Genomic DNA, 24,666 nt, shown 5'->3' with positions numbered 1-24,666 from the left:
AAGACAAGTGGGTTTATTCCTGTATTAGTACTGAGAAAGCGTGTTTTCGCAGCAACAGAACTAGACTACCTGCTTCATCCTACCTGCCTGGGCCTCTGTAGGGCCAACGGAACCCATCTCTCTGTCAGGTGGCCAGCTAGGTTAAGGCTAGTGCTTACAGGGCTCCTTTAGGAAAGTGAGATCTACTGGCTTTAGGGTCTTAAGTAGATCTCCCTCCTTGACCTCCAAAGGAACTGAAATAGTACTGAAAAGGGAAGAACTTAGAAGAGATATGGGCAACTCTGAGGCGTCTTGAATCACCAGTGATAAAATGAAAGGGCACACTTACCATTGTGAAAAGCCCTTAATCAGATCTTCTTTTGATAAGTCAATCAGTACCTAAACAACCACAAATAATCAGTTCCCCTCCAAACATCTGCATTAAATGGGATACAGTGAGATAAACTAAATCTATCATAAAGGATCTCCTTGAGTTTTGAGCAATGGCTCATTTGATTTGGTTTTGAATATGGAGCCCCTACAGAGGAAAGTACTCTTGATAAAATGGAGAGTTGCTGCTTGAGTTACACTACAGGATTTTGAGATAATTTTCCCCCTTCTCAATATTGGTTTATGAATGTTATAGAGAGAACAATTTGCATCATTACTCATTAACTGATTAGTAATTTTAAGCAGGACACTATAGTTGCCTTATCTGTAAAGATGGGGATAATGCCACATACTTCATAGAAGTAGCTTTTAAAAAATGAATACAAGGTGTTTATTAAACTAAAAAGCTAAAACATTTTACAAATACCATTTTTTAAAAATTTGCTTCTCTTTGGCATTTCCCAGGGGATTTTATTTACTCTAATTCTACTTTAGGTTAAATCCCATCACCACAAAAACCTCCACATAGTGAGATCCAAGCTTCAATACAATACTTAATACCATAGTAGGTATGCAAATACTCATGGGATGAAGGAGTTTGGATAGATTCCCAAAGTTTGTTAAAATAGTTTATCATTAGTTTATGCTTTTATATTCTTTAACTAGTTCCAAGACTATCCCAAAGTCTCCCACTGAGAGTACACCCTCCTTGAAGCCAGGGCCTTCCCCAATCCCCCCGCACCTCCTAACAGCCAGAACTCTGCCAGGGTGTGTCCAGTGACCTCAGGTCCAAGAACAAGAGCTTCCTGTACTTACTTTTCCTAGCTCCTTTCTTCTGTGTGAGCCAAGTGGCCGACTGTTTTTCACTGCAACGTCTAATGACCTTTTCTTTACTTCTTCCATGGGAACAAAAAATTCAAATCTTTAAGAAACAAAAAAATCAGGAACTGAGACATATTTCAACGATTTTTGTTAAAAATCTAAAGTGTTGCTTTCATCTCCCTACTTTTTGAACAGAAGACACGGATTATTGAGAAGAGCCTCTAGAACAGCGCTGGTTCACAGCAGGTACTCAGGGCCTCATTGCAGATCACTGCTGGCCAGTGCTCTCAAACTCTGGAGGTTTTCAGAGACTGCCCGCCTGTGAAGTGCCTCGACTACTGTGCTTGGGGTGGCTTCTTACTTTTCTTTGACTCTACCCTGGCTGCCACTTCTCACTATATTAGTGCCTGCTCAAGCACTTTCTAAGCTGTTTTTTTCTGAGCAGCTGATTTACTGGAGTGGCATGGAAAATACTCACCACCTCTTGTGGAATAAAACAGATAATTCTTTGTGTACAAGCTTTGTCATGTACTTGCAAGAGGCCTCTCGACTCCTTACTTCTAGGTTTATTTTTAGGGCCAAAGTTGGCCAAAGTCTGCCCTCTGGACAATATAGGCACCACTGCACTAATATCCTAAAGGCATATCTGGCTGTTACAATTTTGACAGAGAATTACTAACGGGTTAGGTTTGTCACAGAAGTCAGATTCCAAAGCCTCTCCTTCTGTGTTCCCACATAGCAGTTTCAACATCCTTTTGTAATTGTGTCAAGAGCTTTCCTTGAGGGGAAGGTCTCTTGTGTGGCTTTTGATTATAGGATGGTGTCTGGCATAAAGAATTCAGTAAATGTTGAACGAACAAATTCTCTCTTCAACTCACAGCCTTCCTTGTAATTGATGAGCCCAAAGTGTAGCTCTTAAAGGAACACATTAGTTTCTAGACACGGCCCAAAGGGGATTCAGCAAGACTGTTTTAAAATGAATGGTTATGGACCAGGATAAGAGGGATCCCAAATTATTAGATGTACCTTTCTGGGCTGCTTAGAAATGTATTCTCTTGGGACCCTGAAGCAGGAGGAAGAATGATGAAATTCTGACTTTTGCACTTTGAGGATTATCATGGATCAAAGTAAAACCAAGAATAAGAATATTTGGGATAAGACTTCCCACCACTGATCCATCAAAGGCAAGAAATGTGATTAGAGACAATCTAATCTACCATTTCTTATCCCCAGGGACATGTGTGGACAAGAGGGTATCTGTTTCACCTGACACCTGTGTTTTGTTGTAGGAGGAAAGATGGGTCAAAGAGACCGGAGCTTTGGGGGAAATTTTAGGTCCTTAGGTTCAAAGAATGTTTATTTTTTCAACAGCTGAAATTAAAAGATTAAAAGGAAAACTATTTGACCAATTTCATGTCCTTTTATTGCCAAAGAGACTTCATTTACAGAGAAAGAATATGGAACATTCCATCATCAGGAATATTTTAGCCCCTATGGGCAGAAAAAGTGGGGAGCTATTTTGATAACCTGCCTTGGCAGTCCTTTTCTCTCCCTAAAGCAGCTTCACGAAGGCAGAGACCACACAGCCCTTTCAGCTCCCTGCTCCAGGCATCTGGCAGGCTGCCAGGCACACAACAAGCACCCAGCAAATCAAGCACCCAGCAAATCACGTGCACAGGTGAGGCCCGCTCGGCGGCCAGCTGCCTCACTTACGTCTCATCAAACAGGGGCTCCAGGGTCTTCCGCTTCACTGAGGTCTTCTTACGACACACCCACCTCCTTTCTGGTAACAAGTAGACACGGACGTAGGGGTCAGCTCCACTGCTGGTGCAGGGCGTCAGGTTTCTGATTTGGTTTCAAAGACATTAGGGGGAAAAGGCTGCTTGTTTTGAGACTCTGAAAATACTCATTTGGGAGAAGGCTATACTAGCCTTCAGCTTTAGATGGACTTGAGGATAAAATGAACTGTAATCTACATGACCAAAAGTGAAAGTCTGTAAAATGTCAAGAACACCACATCAGATTCATGGTTTTGAAAACGTGCATTCTTGTAAAGGTTGGGCAAAGCAGTACTTTCTATCCAAGGGCATTTGATGATTCCCACTTGGAAAAATGTACTGACAAGCCACCCCAGAAAATTGTGCCGTGGTCAAGTCTGGGCAAAGCCCTTGGCTCTTGAGCCCAAAAGTACCGATGAAGAATGACCACCAAAATGCCTATCTGAGGACTTTTGTCACTCACAATGTACAGGCCTTCAAATCTCATGTCTTCCCAATGTGTCACCTGCTGTTCCCAAAGAACCTTCCTTTGGACGGCCCCAGAATCTGTTTACCTGCAGCCATTGATGAGTACACTGAGGCAGTGCCGCAGACACACATAGCGCACTGTGAGCTGAATCTCGCCTAGCTGCCCCTGCCTCAGATCTCGGCCTCTGTAAAGAAAGGGCTTGTCAGTTCTATTCCATTACAAGTGCTGGTCCTCTCCCCCCTAGCCCCTGAGACAGAGACGCATGTGCTACTTAAGGAACATAAAGCTACGTGAGTTAATAAAATAATTCTCAGTAAGGTTCCTTTTAATAGGAAATCTGTTCCATCCAACATTCATTTATGTATGATTATCCACCTGGCTGAGGGCAGACTAGAAAATTCTAGTCTTTAAGAAAAAAAGTCCTTATTTTTAGGAGACTAGCAGGTGAAGGGTCATGATATCTTATAACTCACTTTGAAATGGTTCAGCAAAAAATGTGTGTTTATATACACATATAATTCCAGATATGTCAGTGTAAACAATTGTTGAATCTGAGTAGAAGGAATGTGAGTGTGAATTGTACTATTGTTTCACACTTGGTGTTTGAAATTTTTCATAATAAAAGGATAGACAAAATAAGGCCCTAGAAAATTACAAGCTAATCAGTAAAAAACATTTGTTCAACTTTGTAAAAACATCAGTTGTATAAAGTTTAAAATGGCTTAAGGCATATATATACTCTGTTAGAGAGATGGTATTGAGCCTGGTCAATACCAGGAATTTAGTGCTGGTCTTTCATTAACTGACACTAATCACTAAATTTATCTGATATTAATATCAGGATAAGAGTTTTGGCTATCCATTAATTGAATCAGTCTTTCGAGTATTACAATAACAATATATGAAAAGCAAACTGCATTCCACACACTCTCCACGCATAGCTGGCTGGATTCAGGAAGTATTCTGTGTTGTGTTGTAGTTAATGCATGGATTCCCTTTACTATGTGTGTGAGTGTGATTCACAGTAGGAAAAGCAGGACCCCTAGAGTGGAACCTGCCCTTACAGCATGATTCCTCCTAGAACCATGGGCAAGTTATTCAATCTTTATGACAGGAAGTTCTATGACAGCGTTGTTATGAAGGTGAATTAAACAACGAACCAATAATTTATACTTAATAAATGAGAGCCAGTAACTGCTGTTTCACATTTTAAGATTTTCATATTATCCCAGTATAACTCTTTAGAGTTCAGGAAATGCTGTTGCTGGAAGGGACCTTAGAGACCAACGACCAGCACCTGCCTTACAGACAGTACAGCTAGGGGTATAACTAGACTGTTTCTCTCTCGCCCTTTGTTATTTTTACCACATCATACTGCCTCCTCATAAAGATATTTAGTGAAAAAACAGAACTTGCACAGAATTACTAGCTTTTATCTACTTTTCCATTCAGAGGTATTTTTCATGTAAATGATTTTAGAAGCGATTAGGCAGAGAGGTGCATACTCAGTATTGAGGCTGATATCTGTCAGGTCAAAGCAGGAGGCAGCCAGGGAGTTGAGTGAGGTCATGCTGGGAGCCAGCCTCTGAGGTGGCCATGCAAACGGGGAGGCAGAGCATCTCCTGGGCCTAGGTGACCTGATGGGCCCTGGAGAGTGGGAGCCTGGGACAGTCAGGAACATGGTGGCTGCGCTCTTCTCCCCCGTGGGCTCACAGAGCCCTCTGGCAGTGTCCTTGCCTCTGGGCCCTGGGCCTGCCTCTTGGGGTCTGGGCTTAGTGGCAGCAGTAGTGGCACTGGTGGTTGTCACGGTGCTCTTGGGAGCCTCCTGGGTGTCAGAAGCAGAGTCTGGGGGACATGCCATATCTGTGGGGTCCTCTCCCTGGGGTGGGTCTTTGGGGCCCTGGTTGGCAGCCACCTTCTTGATGAGCAGAGGGCCTTTCTTTAGGGCTTCAGATCCCGTGTACGGGCTCCCCAGTTCTCGCTCCTCCATATGCAGAAACTACAAATAGAAGACGGGTGTTTAGGCACTGGCCCACCACTTCACTCTGCCTCCTCCTTCTGTTATTTTAATCTCTGGGAGATGATTCCTTCTCTTTTCTGGAACAGTTTTCTCAAAAATATTGCCTTCCAGACTGACCAATCCAATGCCTTTTCCCCCCAGACCTCGTCCTCCTTTACCTCTGTCTCCTGATCCCCACTTAACCAATGCCTTTTCCCCTCTTGCCTCGCTAGTGTGTGTTCACTAGGACTCGGTCCTGAGCCCCCTCTTCTCTGGCCTCTGGAGACCTGGTCCACTCTCCTTCCGCGTGGAGGACTCTTCAGAGCTAGATAACCTTGACATGTATCACCAGCTGCCTTCTGGTTATGGTTGTTTCCAGCCATCACACCTCATTCGCCATTGCTTCCTCTAAATTGTCTTTCCTATCCAGACACACCTCTGTTGCTCTCAGCACACAAGTTTCAAACCTCATCCATCGTATTACTCTTCCCCCTTGCTCCTCACATTATCCCTTCCTAGAGCCTTCAATTTCCAGCAATATGGCAGTCAAAATACTCTGGAAAGAAACCACCTTGTTTTAAATACCAGGTTAAATGAAGCAAACATCCTTCTAAGTGCATAGCCAAATTCACAAGAAAGTAAAGAAATCCCCAGGGAGGAGGAAGGGGGGAGATGAGGAGGGAGGAGGGAGAGAGGGGGGGAGGGGGAGAGGGTGGAGAGAGGGAAGGGGGTGGAGAGGGAAGGAGGGGGAAGGGAGGGAGGAGGGAGAGGGGCAGGAGGGGAGGGGAGAGGGAGGAGGTGAAAGGGAGGGAAGGAGGAGGGGGGGAGGAGGGGAGAGGAGAAAGGGAGAGGGAAGGAGGAGGGAGGGGGGAGAGAGAGAGAAACAAAGCCTTGGGTCCATGCAAGGCTAGGGTGGAAGTGAGACCCATGAAGGTAGGATCCCTGAAGGGGGCTGTATCTTCAGTGAAAAGCAGTTCAGATATAAAAATACTACCCACCAGCAAAGACGGATGACAAGATGTGTCTGTCTCAGCCTGTACTCTGGTTTGGGGTGGCAGATATAAAATCTTCCCTGAGAAGAGTGCATCTTATAGGCCTATCCTCATATGAATATAGATTCACATTTTTATTACCTGCAGGGTCCTGAAACCCAATGTTAAAGGAAATTAACATAAAAATGGGCCCAGGTCTGTAATACCCCAAGGGATACCTGGTTGAAGCAAGAGCAGAATCTCCTTGAAAGCAAATAACCACAATCCAGATCACAGAGAAACACTAAACAGGTGTTATAAAACCCAAATCGCAAAACACAGAAATAAGCCACCATGAACAAGTGCCAGCTAACACAGCAAACATAAAAATTTAACTCCCAAGATTGTCAGAGAATAGAATCAGCAGACATACATTATAAAATAAGTATTTTGAAATTATTAAAGATGGGATAGAAACATGAGAAGATAAAAAGACAAGATAGATTTGGAAAAGGAAAAATTAGAGATGAAAAGTAGTCACTAAAATGAAAAACCATCAACAGGTTAAACATATTAGGCCACAGGAAAGAATGAATGATGTGGAAGATAGATCTGAAGAAATTAGCCAGAAATAGCACCAAGAGTCAGACAGGAAACATCAAGGTGAGGTGAACACAACTGGAGGACAGGATGAGAAGGCCCCACATAAAGAAGTTCTAGAAGGAGAGATTGAAAGACTAGAAGAGAGGCAATATTTGAAGAGGTAATGACTGACAGTTTTCCAAAACAGATGAAAGACATGAATCCAGCTTCCACCTTCCTACAGCCAGGAGTTCCTGGGGACAGAACAGGCGCTCAGTTCACTTGCTCGGCACCCCGAGCTCCACTCGGGCCTCTCCTGGGCTTTGGGGGGAGATTTACCCGCAGCACCAGCCTCATGGAGAGGAGGCTGTCCGGGCCTGAGTGGTGCAGCTGAAAGCGCTGCTCCAGGGTGAGGTCAGCACAGGGGAGGAGCTGGCAGAGCGGGAACTCGAGCACTCCCAGCGCATAGTCCTGGTTGTCATCAAGCACCTGCAGAGTGGGCCAATCGCAGAACAAGAAGAGAAATAAAGCTGCTGCCACCATCCCACTGTCTGCACCCCGTTCGAGTCTGGGCTCTCTCACTAGGTATGTACTGTGCTGCTGTTGGCCCCTGGTCCTGTTTTCGGACCTGGGAGCAAATCAGGCCAGACCTGGCCCTTCCCTAGGTCTGGGGAGGAGAGTGCCAGGCCATTATGATCTGTCTGAGACGAGGGTATTAGATGTCCAGGGCCATGGGGCTTTAGGATGAAGGGACTCCCAGCAGGACTCCAGCCCAAGGGGGAAGGCACGAGGAGGGCCTCGGAAGCTCCCAGCTGCACCACTTAAGTCAGGAGATGTTGGACAAGTGACTGACTGAGCCTCTCCTACCCAGCTTCCTTGAGGAGCAAATGAAATACTTTTCTTGATGAAGTACATCACCAGTGTCCTGGATAGATTCCAACACAGGCCACTCGGGGTGTTACGTAACAGCTGGAAAGGCCCTTTTGCAGGGAGAGAACCAAAAGACTTAGGAGCTTGTTTTTCTGCAGACTCCCAGCCAATGACCTTGGGCCCTAATGTCCTGGAGGTGTGGGCTTGTAGGACCTCAGTCTCCCCTCCTGCACACAGGGCTGACCTTAGATACTGCCAGGAAAATCTGGTCAAGGCGCACGTCAAGCGCCCCACTTCCCCAGGCCCAGAGGCCACTGAGCCCTTATCCAAGAACCCAGCCTCAAGCAAACCTTCAGGTGCAGCTGTTCAGCTGCCACACTGTGTACAAAGAAGGAGAACACCTGGCTCCACACGGGGTCCTTGCTGTGGGGACAGGTCTGGGGACAGAGGAGGGAGAGATCACGGAAGGGTCAGATTAGGCCGAGTTGGATGCTGGCACCTCTGCTCTCGCCCCGGCCCTGCTGGGAACCTTCTCCACATCTGCTTAAGGATCAGACCCAACACGCTGCTGCCAGTGGGAGGCCCCAGAACCCGGCAGCCAGATCAGGGCAAAGGGTGCTTTGCCAGGCCGCTCCAGAAGGCCCAAATCATCCTGGCACTACAGTTCACTTCCAGGCGTGGGGAAGGCCAATGGATGCTGCTGCTGGACTGAGGACCTCATGGCAAGTGAGAAGGCCAAGGCTTTAGAGGCAGGCCTGGGCTTGGGCCCTACTCCTGCAGTCTAGGGTACGACCTTCAGCAGGTCGCTTACCTGACTGATGCCAGCTTCTTGAGCTGTAGACTTCTAGCGGTTAGTACGAGGACTAAGTCCTCTAAAGGGCCCAGGGTGTGTCCTGGCACCTTCGAGGCATTCGGGGCTCACTAACTGCCTTCCCTGTCCCCCTCCCTGAGAAGGGTTGGGGCCCCACCTCCGTAGCCCACGTCCCCCCAGTCTTACCTTGCTCGAGTGTGTCGTCGTGCCTACTGACAGCTTGACGTAGGAAGAAGGGTCTCTGCAGACCTTATTCTACAAGAGGGGAAACCCCACAGCAGTGGAGGTGGCTCTGTCACACGCACACACAACCCAGGCGCTCTGGTGGGACCTGGGCCAGCTGACCGTTTCCCTTTGCAAGGAGGCCACCCTGATGTGCCCCAGCCCGTTGGGCTGCCATTGCCTTGCGGGCACCAGGACAGGGCTGGCCCCAGGGGCAGAGGCCATTAAACACCGGAGGCCAGAGCTGGCCTGATGGGCACAGGCTCTCGTTCCCCGGGGCCCACACGGGGAGGGCTCAAGCTCCAGCTCCTCGTCTCAGCTGAGTGATGCGGGCACTTAGCCTTCTGGTCCTGTTTGTAAGATGGCAGTAACCAGCTCCTGACAGTCATGACACTCAGGGCTAACGGGTGTGGGCTGGGGTGAGCTGCCAAGCCTGGTGCCAGCACAGTCGCCAGCGAACAGCAGCTCGTCACGCCCCGGCTGTGTGTGCACCGACTGTGGCCCGGGAAAATGGGATCACGGTTTGTCCAGGGAGAGGGAGCCATGACTTGCCTTGGCTGCAGTTTTCAGCCGCACACTCGCTTACCTTGGCAAACCTGGGAAGTTTTTTGGCTCGGTATTCACCATTCACGTAGTCAAAGGGGCTCCTCTGCGGCAGAAGAGTAATGGGATAAATGGGCGTTGGAGGGTGAAGGGCCTGGCAGGGCGTGGGGCCCGCCCGCCCCGCTCACCGGCAGGTTGCAGGCGCTCTCCAGGAAGACCACGAGGAGGGCAGTGGAGAGGCCGCCGGGGTCCTGCGGGTGGACACAGACCGTCGCGGGGGCCCCCAGCAGCAGGGGACACGCTGGCTTGGAGAGGCCCCCTGTGGCAGAAGCAGCCAGGCAGCCCTTGCTCTCCAGGCTGGCCATAAGGTGGCACAGGCTACACCACGACAGATTCATTTTAGACCCAAAAATGGGTTTCCACCGTGATCTGGCCTGCCAGGCGCTACCGCAGAGCTGGAAGGGCCCGTCTTCCCGAAGGTGGGGAGGCTCACGCGCGCCGCTAAGCGAGGGGCTGGGCGGCATGGTCTTCAGACACCGGGGCCAGCCCTGCCCCTCGGGGGCCCGGCCCCCCCACACGCACCTCGGCCGCGGCTTCCTGCTCAGCCATCAGTGAGAGCCACTCCAGCCGCAGGTGCAGCCGCCCGCTGGTTGTGTCATTCAGGACGAACCACTGCAGGAAAGGGGCGGGGAGGGACAGGGAAGCTCGGGAAAGGGGCAGGAAGACGCTGTGGCCCTTCCTGGGGCAGCTCAGTCCTGGGGCCCCGCAGCGCCCCAATGGGCTCCAGGGAGACGGGCCAGCCCACATGGGGTGGGCTGCAGGCGCAGAGGACCCGGATGTGGCCAGACACGCGCTGCACGTGGGGGCAGAAAACCCCCGCTCAGGCCCAGCCCGCCGTCCCCTTAACGTGACTGTCCCTGCTGGTCTGGGGCGCCCTCTGTGCCTGGCCCACGCGTGCGGCCCAGCTGGGAAGGGCCCCATGTCCTGGGACTGGCCGGGCTGAAGCAGCCTGCTGAGCTGTCCACGGGAGGTCCCCGGGGGTCCCAGGCCCCAACTCTACCTCGTCCACCAGTCTGTTGGTCATGACGTCCCCAAGGCAGATCTGCAAGCTGTAACACAGGGATGGGGGCTCAGCGGGGGACGGGAAGCAGGGCTGTGGAGGCCCACCCCGGAGTCTCTTCAGATGTCCAGGGGCAAGGCAGAGGATCTTGTTCAGCGAAGCCCCAAGGAACGGAAAGACCCTCTAACGGCAGGGCCACCCAGGAGCCTCCGGTCCCCAGAGGGCCCCAGTGACTGAGTTTCTAGCCAGGGTACGACTGGCGTTTCGGGTGAGATGGTTCTCATGGGGCAGGATCCCATGCACTGCAGGAGTTTAGCTTCCCAGCCCTGCGCCTTCTAAGGGCCACTTGCACCCCTCCCCGATGATGACGATAACCCAGAATGCCCCCTCATTTCCAGAGAGCCGTGCCCTGCCCCGGCCATTTCAGTCCTCACACAGCCCTGCGTGGCTGGGAGCCGCCCCAGAGCGAGCCAGCCAGGAGACCGTGGGGCTGCACCTGCCGTCCACACTAGCCCTGCTGCCCGCACCGCTCCAGATGGGTGCGTGCGTCATCAGGAGGGCGGAAAGCAGACCCCACGGAGTACAAGCCCCCAGGGCCAAGTCAGGGCTGGGCTCCCAGGAGACCTCTGGGAAGAAGGTGTGTGGCGCGAATGTGGAAAGGTGGGCTGGCTGACACACGGACCGTGTGGCCAGAGAGGGCGTGTCCCTGAGCCCCCAGGCCCGCCCGCGCCCCCAGGAGTTAGGCTGCCCCCGGCCCAGCTCTGCCCTCCTCCTCACCTGCCCAGGAAGTCATCCGTGTCAGGGTCCTCGTCATACAGGTCCACCTCCAGGTCTTGCCCGGGGACTTCATACACTATCAACTGCAGAGGAAGAGGTGTCTTGACCTACAGGCCACATGGCTAGCGAAGCAGGCCGAATGGCGGCCCTCGGGCAGCCCGTGGGCAGGTCCGTGCCCCTGTCAGGGCTTCCCCTCCCTGCAGGGCAGGGGACATGAGACACCCCCTGTGCCGGCCGCGGGAGGGCAGGTGCTCCAGGCCCGGGGCTGCTGCTGGCTCTGCGAGAGGCCGGCAGCGACCACAGCACCTTCCCGTCGGGTGCCCCAGCTCCCGGGGCCGCAGGCACCAGGAAGGCTTCTTTCGTCACTGCTGCTTTGGCTGCCGTACCCAGAGTACAGCGGAGCGTGCAGGTGGGGTGCTGTGGGGGTACAGGGTGGCCGTCTGGGGGGGGCTGTAAAGCCTCAGCAGCCCGTCGTCGTCCCCCCGCCCACCTCACGGGGGTCTGGGCGGGCTGAAGGAGCAGGCCCCGGCGTTTGGCTCCGGCAGGAGAGGCGCAGAGCACGGGCAGAGCCGCGCCTGAGCTCCTCCCGCTACTTTGATTTGAAAACCCCCAACAAAGACGACCCTGGTGGGCAGAGAAGCAGGAACTCGCCTCCCGGCGGCTCCGTGGCCGGGAGGGCGGATGACACTGACCTCCCCCGGAGGGCAAGTTCTCTAACTCCTCCAGCCCAGCGCCACCCCCAGGGACACAGGAGCCCCGAGGGCCGGGCCCCCCACCTGTGCTCGGCAGGACCCGGGGCGAAGCCCGGAGGCAGCGGGGGGACCCTCACCTCGAACACCTCGTTCCAGGTGGGGTTCAGGTCCCTGTAGACGGTCCTGCTCCGCACGCGCTGCAGGCCGAGGCTCACCTTGGCGTAGGGGTCCGACTTGCCCGCGATGCCCAGGAAGTTGTCCTTCTGCGCCAGCGCCTCTGCCTCCAGCAGGTGCACTCTGACTACGCCCTGGAAAACGCCCCTCGCGGCTCGCAACTGCCACCGGGGCTGTCCCCGCCCCAGGCCATCCGCCATCACCCCTGCCCCACCTCGTCCCCGACACGGGCTGGATGGGGAGGCAGGGGCAGCCAGGACCTGGCCACACAGCAGGTGACGGCGGGGCCAGGCTCCAGGGCTGTCAGTCTGCTCCCAGCCCTGCCGGGCTCCCTCCCCTGCATCCGGTCCCTGTCCCTGCCCGCCCCACACCCCCACCCCAGACTCGCCACCTGGCTGGTTCTTCCACGGCAGCCACTTCTTCCTGCCAGGCCAGCAGCCACGCCACCCGAGGAGGCTTCCTCCAAGCCCACTCCTGTCACCTCCATGTGGGCCAAGTCCCCACGTCACCTCCCTGATCCCCGGGGGCACACGCCCCTGTGGCACTGCCGCTGCGGCCAGTGGGTCTGTGTGCTCACACAGCCCCCAGCACACCCCGTTCCCCCATGCATGCAGATGGTTGTTAAAAAAATAAATGAAATGTAACTTCATATAGAACAGAACATGGAGATTAGGAAAAAGTAGGCATTCTGCCTAATTTATTTTTTTTTAAAGCCAGTAAATACACATTTACCCTTTGACCCAGCAATCTCACTTCTAGGAATCTATTCCAGAGATATAGTAGCAAAAAATATAAAAAGAGTTCAATAGTGCTATGCATTACGTTCTTATTTATAACAGTAAAAGACCAGACACAAGCCAACTGTCCATCAAAAGGGAACTGGCTAAACTACAGGGCATTCACAAAGTAGAGTCTATGCAGCTGTAAAGAGGGCAGGTTCTACGTATCTACTCTACGACGAGTGACCTCCACGTCGTATTAAGTGAAAAAAGCAAGGTGGGGAAAACCGTGTATTTTATGTTACCATCTATCAAAGAAAAGGGGACTGTGAATATAAACAAATAGGTATACACATAACAAATATTGGTATCTGCCTATGTTAAAAAACAAATAATTGGGAAGCAGATGTGGCTCAACTGATAAGAGCATCTGCCTACCATATAGGAGGTCCAGGGTTCGAGCCCAGGGCCTTCTGGCCCGTGCGGTGAGCTGGCCCATGTCCAGGGCTGCCATGTGCAAGGAGTGCCCTGTCACACAGGGGTGTCCCTGCGTAGAGGAGCCCCACGCACAAGGAACGCGCCCTGCAAAGGGAGCCACCCCACACAAAAAAAGCACAGCCCACCCAGGAGTGGCGCCATGCACAGAGAGATGACACAGCAAGATGATGCAATAAAAAGAAACACAGATTCCCGGTGCTGCCAAGAATGTAAGCAGACACAGAAGAACACAGTGAATGGACGCAAGAGAGCAGGCACTGGTGGGGCGGGGGAGGGAAGGGAAAGGGGGAGAGAAATAAAATAAATCTTAAAAGAAAAAAAAGGAAAATGACAATTGCCAAAAGATGGAAGCAACACAGGTGTCCAACAAACGACCAACTGTGGTATACATCCATGATGGAATATCACTCAGCTGTAAGAAGAAATGAAGTTGTGAAACATACGACAACATGGATGACCCTGGAGGACATTACATTGAGTGTGATAGCCAGGCACAAAAGGACAAATACTGTAAGATTATGCTAATATGAACTAAACATATTATGTAAACTCAGGGAATTAATAATTAGAATATAGATCACCAAAAAATACAGAATGAGGGTAGAGAATGAAGAGCAGATGGTTAATTTGTACAGAACGGGTAAAAAGGTTGTTTGTAAATCTTTGGAAATGAATGGAACTGGTGAGAGCACATCATGGTGTTTGTGACAAGTAGCGCTCTTACACGGGTATGACAGTGGTTGAAAGGGAAAGCCTAAGGCCATTTATATTACTAGAAGGAAAGCTAAAAAAAAGAACAAGGAACTGTATTACATAGTGAAACCTCATGTAAAATACAAATTTGGGTGCTACTGCATATATAAGACTTTTTACAAAATATAAATACAAATAAAGAGAAGGAAACAGAATAGCAGCTGTATATGGCAGGGGAAACAGATTGAGAGGTGATGAGTTTTGTTTGTTTGGATGATTTTGTTTTTGTTTTATTACTGGAATAATGAAAATGCTCTAAAAATAAGTGAAGTGATAATGCACAACTATGTGATGACACTGAATACCACTGATTACATACTTTGGATGGATTTTGATTTATGCTTTATTAATATGAATCAATAAAATTGATTTGTTTAAAAAAAAGAGTTAAGTGATTAGAGGATTGTGATAAGACTGCGGGGAAGGGAGCTCCGTGATTCTTTCAGTCCCTCCACCAAAACATCTATTACAGAGGCAGGAACTGTCTGAAACAACTACTTTGAAACTGCAGAGGCCAGGAGAAGACCGCACGGCGTTCAGGGAAGAGCGGGAGAAGACGCTGGTCAGCTACAGTTAGCAACAGTAAACGGCCCTGAGGTGGCTGCTGGCGCCCTCCCTGTTCACTCGGCAGCCACCATGCCTTCATTCCGGATAGCTTCCTAGTGACAGGAAGGGGCATAAAAGTCCTCTTCCCCAAGGCCAGGGGTAGGCATAGCCCAGTGGCTTCTGAGTGGCGACACGGACACGGGATAGCTTGGGGGCTGGACCCGAAGGCGGCCTTGTTCCAGCCTGCCTGCACAAAGGCCGCGGCAGGAGTCCCAGGGCGCTGCGCTCCCTAACGGCTGCGGGAGCGGGAGCTCAAGGACCGCGCCTGCCGGGCACGCCGAGCAAGCTCAGCTCCAGAGCCCGGCGCTGGCTGATCTCCCGGGACAATCTGGAGGCAGTCTGCTCCCCCGTCCTGGGGCCTGCACGGGCTGGGAAAGATAACTGGGGAAATTCCTTTCTGTCATGCCCCTCTCCCAGAATTTGTCCTTCAGGCAAAAGCAGCTTGAGAAAACAAACGGAGAGTAAGAGACTACAGAGGGCGGCAATTTGGAATAAAGGCTTCAGCTTCAAATGCCTGCGAAAGGGAGGTCTGTCTCCTGGGAAACAACAGGAGATAAGCAAACTCCTGTGAAGAGTGGAACTCCAAATCACCAAGAAGCGAAAGCCAGGACCAGAAGCGCCGGGCAGCGCTCAGCGCACTGCGTGCCCTCGGGCAGGCCTCCCAACGGCAGGGCGGAAGCCGGGAAGGCCTGCTTATCACCAGCTGGCTGCAGAATCAAGAAACGGACATTTCAGGGAAAATCTCCCAGAGTTAACATTTTAAATATTAAAATGTACAAGAGTACAAGACAAAGAAACAGGAAGTGATAGCCTATCCATACGAAGAGGATAAAATCTAGAAATTACCAACAAAGACGACAAGAATGTGGGCATACCAAACAAATCCTTTAGAAACTGCTAAAGAAAACTACAGAGGAAGTACTAAAGGACACAAGCAAAACAATCCATGAGCAATATGAAACTCTTAAAAAAGTAATGGAAATTATAAAGAGGAGCCAAACAGAACTACCATAGATGAAGACCAAAGTAAACGAAATAAAAAAATCCCAAGGAACATTTCAACCACAGATTGGAGCTGGCAAAAGAAAGAATGAGCAAACTCAAAGACAAAACTATTGAAATGAGGCAGGCTAAGGAACAGACAGAAAGAATTATTTTTTTTTTTAAAGTTGGTTCTTTGAAAAGAACCTTTAGCTAGACTGACAAAGAAAAAAAGAGAGAATACAAATAACAAAACTCAGAAATGAAAAGGGAGACATTACTACCAACCTGCTGAAATAAAAAGGACTATAAGAGGATACTATGAGCAACTGTATGCCAACAAATTAGACAACATAAATGAAATATACAAATTCTCAGAAACACACAAACAACCTACAACTGACTCTAGAAGAAACAGAAGATCTCAACAAACCAATTGCTAATAGATGGACTGAGTCATCAAAAACCTCCCAACGAAGAAAGGTCGAGGACCAGATGCTTCGCAGGGGAATTCTACCAAATCTTCCAAGAAGACTTAACTCCAATTCTGCTCAAATTCTTAAAAAAAAACAAAAAACAAAACTGAAGAAGAGGGAACACTCCCTAATTCATTCTATGAGGCTAACATTATCCTTGTACCAAAGCCAGATTAAGACAGCACAAAAAAAGAAAACTACAGACCAATGCCTCTTGTGAATACAGATGTACAAATCCTCAATAAAATGCCAGCAAACTGAACCCAAGAGTATATTAAAAGAATTATACACCATGATCAAGTGAGATTTATCCTGGTATGCAAGGGTGGTTCATCATAAGAAAATCAATGTAATACAGCACCTTAGCAGAATGAGGGAATAAAATACACGAACATCTCAAATGATACAGAAAAGGCATTTGACAAAATCCAGCACCCCTTCTTGGTAGAAACACTTAGAACACTAGAAATAGAAGGAAACTTCCTCAGCATGATAAAGAGCATATATAAAAAACCACAGCTAACATCGTATTTAATGTGAAATACTGAAAGCTCTCCCTCTAAAATCAGGAACTAAGACAAGGATGCCCGCTGTTACTACAGTTATTCAACACTGTCCTGGAAGTTCTTGTCAAAGCAATTTGGCAAGAAATAGAATTAAGACACTTCTAAAGTAGAGAGGAAGAAGTAAAACTTTCCCTATTTCCAGATGACATAAAAAATCCTTCAAAATCCACTACAAAGCTCCCACAGCTAATAAATGAGGTTCAGCAACATGGTGGAGCACGAGATCAACACCCCAAAATCAGTACGTTTCTATATACACAAGCAATGAACAATTGGAAGAAGAAATCAAGGGAAAAATTACATTTCCAATAGTAACTAAAAGAATCAAATATCTAGGAATATGTTTAACCAAGGATGCAAAGGACCCATATACAGAAAACCACAAAACTTTGCTAAAAGCAATAAAAGAGGATCTAAATAAATGGAAAGGCATTTCATATTCATGGATTGGAAGACTAAATATTGTTAAGATGTCAGTCCTATCCAAAGCAATTTATAGATTCAACATAATCCCCATCAAAGTTCCAACAATCTTCTCGAATTTATATGGAAGGAAGAGTAAGGCGCTCTGAATAGCCAAAGCCATCTTGAAAAACAAGTTGGAGGACTCACACTACCCAATCTTAACACTTAGTAAAGCCACAGTAATCAAAACAGCATGATACTGGCACAAGGACAGTGGAATCAAATAGACAGCTCAAATTGGGAGGCAGTTGGACGGGCAGGGACACTGGGAAATCAATGCTTACATTTATGACCAACTGATTTTTGACAACAGGTAAAGACCACTCAAATGGGAAAGAACTATCTCTTTAATGAATGGTACTGGGAAAACTGGATCTCCATTTGAAAAAAAAGGAGGACTTCTACCTCACTCCTTATATAAAAATCAACTCAAACTGGATCAAAAACCTAAGCCAGAACTATAAACTCCTAGAAGAAAATGTAGAGAAGCATCTTCAGGACCTTGTGTTAGGCAATGATTTCTTAGACTTTACAAGACTTTATACACAAAGCACAGGCAAAAGAACAAAAATAGATAAATTGGACCTCATCAAAATTAAAAACTTTTGCACCTCAAAGGATTTAAGTAAAAAGATAACTTACACAATGGGAGAAAATATTTGGAAACCACATATCTGATAAAGGTTTAATATCCAGAATACATAAATAATTCCTTCAACTTAACAAAAAGACAAAACAACCCAATTTAAAAATGGGCAAAAGACTTGAATAGTCATCTCTCCAAAGGAGACATACAAATGGCCAGACAGGACATGAAAAGATGCTCAACATCACTAGCCATCAGGAAAATGCAAATCAATACCACAATGAAATACTATTTCACACCCATTAGAATGGCTGCACACATACACAAAAATTACTAGTGTTGGAGAGGATGCAGAGAAATAGAAACACTCATTCATTGCTGGTGGCAGTATAAAATGCTATAGCCACTATGGAAGACAGTTTAGAGGGTCCTCAGAAAGCTAAATATAGAATTACCATACAACCTGGTAATCCCCATACTAGGAATATAGCCAAAATAATTGAAAGCAAAAGCCAAACAGATTTTTGTACCTCGATGTTCATAGTGAAATCATTCACAATTGCTAAGAGATGGAAGCAACCCAAGTGTCCATCAACCAATGAATGGATAAAGAAAATGTAAGTATATGCACATAATTGAATATTATTCAGCCATAAAAAAGGAATGCTGTCCTAATACATTTGACAACGTGGATGAACCTTGAGGACAATATTGAGTAAACTAAGCCAGACACCAAAGGACAAATATTGTATGATATCACTGATGTGAAAAAATTAGAATTAGCAAAGTCACAGAGTCAGAATCTAGACTATAGCTTACCAGGGGACAGGGTGAGACTAGGGCATGGAAAGTTAAGGCTTGAAATGTTTTGGTCATGGATGGTGGTGACGGTAGCACTCATTGTGGAAGTAATTAGCCATCTATCTGAACACGGTTAAAAGTGGGTATGTTAGGTTGTATACATGGCAACAGATTTAAATTTTTCTAAAAACTCCACGGAACTACTTTACACAAAGAACAAACCCTAAATTAAGCCATAGACTAACACTACAGTAAGAAAAAGGTGCTTTCATCATTTGTAACAAATGTTCCATCAATGCAAGGTGTTGATAATAGCATGGTCTGTGGGAATCCTGTATTTTATGCTTGGTTAGTCTGTAAACCCACAACTTCTCTAACAATAAGAAGGGGGGGTGGGCAAAGAGGCATAAGTGACATACCCACCAACCACCACCACGTGTCAGCCCTATTTTAACACTGCCTGCATGTCTGGTATTAAGAAATTACAATTATTTAATGATAATGACATCATACTTCTGTTTTTATATTGAGAAGAAAAGCTCTTCATATTTTAGAGATAGGTATTGACAAAAAGAGAAGAAGCAAAAAAGAAGCGAAGGTTGTGAGGGAGCCAGCGCTGTCCAAATCGGGGTGTGGCAGAAGCACAGGGGCTCGGGTGTGTCAGGGGTGGGGGTGCCTCGCGCGTGGAGGGTAGGCACAGGAGGGGGGCGCAGAGGGACGGCGCTGGGTGGCGACCCGAGTGCGGGCTGAGCGCTGGGGAGCCGGCTCTGGGGCCCCCTAATTGAGATGCTGGCGGGGCCATGGGCGGGCGTTACCCCAAACCTCTGTCTCCATGGGAAGCACGAGGTCCTTCCTCGTCCCAAAGACCCGCCGTGGCAAAGATGCCGAAAGGGCGCCCAGACCCCGCGCCCCGGCGAGGCCAGCAACCTGCCCCACGGCCCCGGACCTCGGCGGGGACAGGCGTGCCCCCCAGCCGGAGTGGGGTGAAGGGACACGTCCCTGGAGGGAGGCGGTTGGACGGGCAGGAGACTGGGAGCCTGGGGGGGCGGCGCTGCAGGAAGCCGCCAGGGGGCCGCCGAGGACCTCAGGAGCACGGGGCAGGCGGGCCCGCAGCGGGGCCGGGGCCTCCCGCCCGCCAGGCTGCGCCGTCGCGGGCCTGCCTGTGCGGGCGCGGGCCACGCAGGAGCGGGGCTGACGAGACGCGCGCCCCGCTCCGGGCGGCGCTGCTGGTGGAGCCCGCGAGCCCTCCTCCGAGCCTCCCGCCAGGCCCGAGGGCTCAGGCCCAGCGGCGGGGCCCCTGGGCCGGGCCCAGGGCTGGGGAGCGGGCGCCGCGCAGCCTGGCTCGCCGAGGGCTCTTCCCAGGACACCCCAGGGGTCTCCCCACCACCAAGCCGACGGGCTGGGAGAGCGCAGGGCCCCAGGAGGGCGGGGCGGCTGCGGGGCTCCACAGGGGACGGGCTCACGGGCCCCCGGGCCTCCCCGGCGCCCCGCCCGGCCTATCGGTGCCCCGGCGTCCCTGGCGGCGCGGGCACCCGCCCTGGCACTGGCTTCGGGCCGCCGCCGGTACTCACGCAGGGCAGGGGGAAGCGCAGGCCGCTCACGTCCAGCCCCCTCTTCACGGGCAGCGTCACGCGGTTGGGCAGCACCAGGTGGCTGGCGATGAGGTCCTCCAGCAGGCCGTCCGACACCTCGCTGCGGACGCACGCGCCGTCAGCGCCCCGCGACCCACGCGCCCCGCCCCGGGCGCGGCCAGGAGCAGGCAAGGGCGCCCCGCGGGAGCCTGCGGCCCGGGGGTGGGTGTGGATGGGAATGTGTGTGGGGTGTGGGTGTGGGGGGTGTATGGTGGGGTGTGTGTGGGGGTATGTGGGAGTGTGTGTGGGAGTGTGGGGGTGGGGGGTGGGGGTGTGGGTGGGTAGGTGGATGTGGGGGGGTGTATGGTGGGGTGTGTGGAAGTGTGTGTGGGGGGTGTGTGTGGGGGGGTGGATGTGGGGTGTGTGTGTGTGGGGTGGATGTGGGGTGTGTGGAAGTGTGTGTGTGGGGTGTGTGTGGGGGGGTGGATGTGGGGTGTGGGTGTGGGGGGGTGGATGTGGGGTGTGTGGAAGTGTGTGTGGGGGGTGTGTGTGGGGGGGTGGATGTGGGGTGTGTGTGTGTGGGGTGGATGTGGGGTGTGGGTGTCGGGGGGTGGATGTGGGGTGGATGTGGGGTGTGGGTGTCGGGGGGTGGATGTGGGGTGTATGCGCGGTGGGTGTGCGTTTTCGCAGGAGGCCCCGCTGCCCCGCTCCGCGCGCGCTCGTGCAGCCCGGCACGGCCTGTGCTAGCCTCCCGGCTCCGCCGCTCCCTGGCTCTGAGACCTCGGGGAGCACTAACGGCTCCGAGCCTCAGTTTCCCAGCCTCCGAGGTGGGCATAAGGGTGCCCGCCCTCTAGGGCTGCCGTGAGGCCACCGTTCCGGTGGTGACGCGCCCGGGGGGCGGGCTGGGGGCCCTTCCGCGCCTGCCTGCGCCCCTGGGGCGGGAGGCGGGTGCACAGCGCAGGCCTGCGGGGGCTCCCTCAGTCTCCTAATGAGGTGTGCCCGGCTGGATGCTCGGCGGCCAGTGGGAGTGTCCCCATCCAGCAGGCCGGGCCGCCGCCAGAGCCTGCCTGTCTCCCCACTTCTCACCTGCTGGGACTGAGGAGGGGGGTGAGCGAGGAGGGAGGAGCCTGTGCCCCTCCCCGCGTGGAGTCACCCAGGCCCCCCTTCTGGGAGGAGGGCCTCCAGGTGACTCCCCTCGCCCAAGGCCACGCAGTTGCTAAGCAACAGAGCGGGGGACTCACCCGGCTGGCCCGCCCCTCCCTAGCCCTCACCTGGCCAGAGCTCCCGCCACCCCCTCGCCCACCCCTCGTAAGCACTCCCCCCCCAGGACAGGACTGCAAGTGGCCCCGGCCGCCCCTGAGCACAGCGCTTCTCGCGGGGGTGTGGGCCCGGGCCTGGGGCCTGCCGCAGAGGCCGCCCCCCACGCCGGCCGCCCCCCCCAGCGCCCCCCAGCGCCCCCCAGCCGCTCAGAGCCCCCCACGCCCACGGCCCTTACTTGATTCCTGGCGCGTCCAGCAGGTTGGTCAGGCCCGTCCAGTTGATCTGCAGGTGCTGCAGGGCCAGAGGGAGCGCGTTAGGCCGGGGGCGCCGGGCCTCCCCGCCTGTCGGGCGCCGCCCTCGCTGGGTGCTCCACAGCCAGGGCCCCTCCGAGTCCTGTTCAGGCCTCGGCTCAGGAGGGGCCCCGGGCTGCAGGACCACCGCAGGGGCCCGGCCCACGGCCGCAGTCTGGCCCGGAGCCGGCGCGGGAGCGTCTCGGCTGCATCCCAGGACACCCGTGGGCCGCGGCCGGCTGCCTCTCGGTGCGCTGGCCCGCGGGGCCCTGACGCGACGTGTAACGTGCCCAGGGCTGGGCGCTGGGCAGTGCCCGTGCTCGTGTGTGCAACCCCAGCGTCTGCACAGCGTCACGGGGAATCACCGGCTTTTGAAGGAAGAAGAGGGTCACGGCGCCCACGAAAGGTTTGTCCACCAGGAGGGGCTCCAGGACGACCCGCAGGGTGCCCTGCAACTGGACACGAGTGGAAGGCCGTGAGGGAACAGCCGCCCGCGCCTTCGCCTGCCCTGCGCTGTCGAGGCCCTCTGCCACCTCGCGTGCCCTGGCCACCCCCAAAAGTCACGACCGCCTGTCCCAGGCCGCCCGCGTCACAGCCACAGCCACTGTCCACGGCCGGCGCCCCGCCAGGCCCGCAGCCCTGCCCGGCATCAGGCTGGCCCGGCTGCAGGGACCCAAAAGCAATTCCAGCTCCAGCTGCTTCCTTCCTGGCATGAGCCACCCTGCTCCTCAGTCCAGCAGGGGCCCTGCACCCTCCGTGGAGAGAGCACCTCCCTTCCCGTGGCAGCCAGAGCATCCGGAGAGGAGCTTTACAAGAGGAGGCCCGCGAGGGGCCGCGGGGGCAGAGAGTGAGGACCCCCGCGCCACCACACCCAGCTCTGCAGCCTCGGACCTGGCGCTCACGGGTCATCGCCAGCCCCCGGGCTGGGGGCCGTCGCCCCCGTTTGGCAGCCTGCTCCAGCAGGAGCCCTGGTACCCCTTCCCTGACCCCACACGGGGGGCTGGGACAGAGGGGGCCGTGCCAGGTGCCACCCACCTGGATCCCGTTCACCCCGGCGTGAATCTTCTGCAGCTCCACGCTGATCTCACAGTCCCCGACGTAGCTGGAAGCGGGGAGAGGGGCGGTGGGAGGAGGGGCAGGCCGGCCGGGGGTCAGGAAGCGTGCGCCCCACGTCTCCGTCTCCGAGCCCGGGCCACCAAGCCTGAGCCCCGCCCCAAGCCTGAGCCCCGCCCCCAAGCCTGAGCCCCGCTCCCCCAAGGTCGTCCCGCACACGACCCCCCCTCCGTCCACCAGGGCAGGGCTTCTGGGTCCCACCTCACCCCTCAGCGCCCCGAAGATGAGGAGGGGCTCCTGAGGGACCGCCCACCTCCCCTCCGCGCCAGCGGCGCCCTGCCCCGGCTCTGCCCGGGGGGGCTTCCACGGGGACACGGAGGCAGCCCCGCTGCTCGAATCGAGCCCCTCGGCCAGAGCCCCAGCTGGGTGCTGGGTGGCAGGCGTGGGCGGAGGCGACGCAGCCTCGGGCCGCAGAGCGGGCACCTGAGTCCGGCTGGGGGCTCCTGCCAGGCAATGGGCACGGGGAGCCCAGAGGGGGTGCCCATGGGGGTAAAGATGGGAGACCCCGCCCAAGTCCTGAAGGACAGGACTAAGGGGACCGAGACAGCAGCAGGGCGCGGGCCGAGGCGGAGACGCCTCGAGCCACAGGCTGCCAGGTGCCCCTGCAAAGAGAGGGTGGGCGACACCCAGGCGCTGCCTGCGCTGACCTGGAGGCCGGGTGGGCCAGGCGGCCTCAGCGTGCCCCTTATTCATGTGCGGGTGTCTTGGCAGGGCCTCCGCAGCGGGGAGTGCCCCGAGAGCCTGCCCCCTATTCCAGCACCCTGGTAACCGGCCCCCAGATGGGGAGGTGTGCCCTCAGAGCCAGCCCCTGAGCTCGGGGCAGGAAGCAGGAGACACTGGACAGGAATGGCAACTTCCTGGACCCTCATGAGGTGATCCTCTCCGTCTTTCAGAGAGCAATTCAAATCTCACCTCCTCCGGGAAGACGTCCTGGATTGGATTTCCCTTCTCCCCACCCGAAGCCTATTTCTAGCCTCCTTCGAAAGAGGTGTGCTTACCCAACCCACCGAACTCGTCCCCCATGCATCCGAATCCTCTAGTTTCCCTGAGTGCTAGAGCCCAGTTCTGCTGCCGCTCGCAGCCTGTGCTCAGGAGTCCCCCGGCCTGGCCACCAGTCCCCACGTCTTGCCACACCTGCTCCCTCTGGCCACCTCTGCCCCGAGGCAGCTGCACTGCCCCTCCAGCTCTGCCCCCTGAGCAGGTGCGCCCAGTGCCAAGGCTGATGGGGAGCCCGAGCGGAGGGGCCAGCCAGCGGGGGCTCCTGGGCCCCGCCCGCTCCCTCCACCCTCCCGACACGCCCCTCTGCTCCAGCAGGGTGGAAGCCGGGGCAGGGGCGGCACTGTGGGGGGTTGTTACCCCCCAGTGGGAACGAACACCCGCTCCCCTGCCTCCCCGCCGGCATTTGCTGAGTGGCCCCGGCCGCCCAGGCAGGAGGGCTCACCTTAGCTGCAGGTCCAGGACCACCTTCCTTCGGTTGCACTTGTCCACGTGAGCCTGGACGCCGTTGACCCTGGGGCACTGGGAGAGACGCCAGGGGGGCCGGGTTAGCAGGGTCCCTGCTGGAGGGCGCGGCCGGCAGCCGCCACCAGCGCTGCACGCTCCCGGGATGAGGCCCGGGTGCAGGAGCCCCCCGCAGCCCCCGTCCGCCCTGCGCATCCTGACACAGGTACCTACTGAGCTCCGACCCTGTGCCAGGAGCTGGCCTGGGAGACGGCCAGGAGCTGGCCTGGGCCGCCGTCTGGACTCACAGCTGAAGGTGGAGAAGAGGCCGACTGGGGGAGGGGGGTCTGCAGTGCGGTGCAGCCCGAGCTGCCACACGGGGACCTGGCACCTCTCAGCCCA

General features: G+C 53.7%; 1 protein-coding gene across 2 annotated transcripts in view; it reads right to left on the bottom strand.

Annotated features, from left to right (window-relative positions):
• ESYT3 (extended synaptotagmin 3) overlaps nt 1-24,666 on the bottom strand; it is a 46,607-nt gene that overhangs the window by 214 nt on the left and 21,727 nt on the right. Inside the window, exons 4-22 of one of the 2 annotated variants that reach the window (XR_011648565.1) lie at nt 24,266-24,342; nt 22,747-22,813; nt 22,077-22,166; nt 21,657-21,712; nt 20,162-20,282; nt 12,103-12,273; nt 11,274-11,356; nt 10,497-10,545; nt 10,019-10,108; nt 9,625-9,687; nt 9,480-9,542; nt 8,858-8,926; nt 8,211-8,297; nt 7,330-7,479; nt 4,944-5,437; nt 3,524-3,622; nt 2,905-3,036; nt 1,186-1,291; nt 84-378 (exon numbers count right to left, since the gene is read on the bottom strand). Coding sequence is in view for 1 of the 2 variants with exons in the window: in XM_058295037.2 (XP_058151020.1) it covers nt 329-378; nt 1,186-1,291; nt 2,905-3,036; nt 3,524-3,622; nt 4,944-5,437; nt 7,330-7,479; nt 8,211-8,297; nt 8,858-8,926; nt 9,480-9,542; nt 9,625-9,687; nt 10,019-10,108; nt 10,497-10,545; nt 11,274-11,356; nt 12,103-12,273; nt 20,162-20,282; nt 21,657-21,712; nt 22,077-22,166; nt 22,747-22,813; nt 24,266-24,342 (2,117 nt within the window). In the remaining variant the exon portion in view is untranslated. The remainder of the gene's footprint in view (nt 1-83; nt 379-1,185; nt 1,292-2,904; nt 3,037-3,523; nt 3,623-4,943; nt 5,438-7,329; nt 7,480-8,210; nt 8,298-8,857; nt 8,927-9,479; nt 9,543-9,624; nt 9,688-10,018; nt 10,109-10,496; nt 10,546-11,273; nt 11,357-12,102; nt 12,274-20,161; nt 20,283-21,656; nt 21,713-22,076; nt 22,167-22,746; nt 22,814-24,265; nt 24,343-24,666) is intronic. The other variant, XM_058295037.2, reaches the window with a different exon arrangement.

The sequence above is a fragment of the Dasypus novemcinctus genome, chromosome 4 (assembly GCF_030445035.2).
Source record: "Dasypus novemcinctus isolate mDasNov1 chromosome 4, mDasNov1.1.hap2, whole genome shotgun sequence".
Lineage (NCBI taxonomy): Eukaryota > Metazoa > Chordata > Mammalia > Cingulata > Dasypodidae > Dasypus > Dasypus novemcinctus.
Note: the sequence above shows the minus strand (reverse complement) of the source record. Positions and strands in the feature narration are given on the sequence as shown.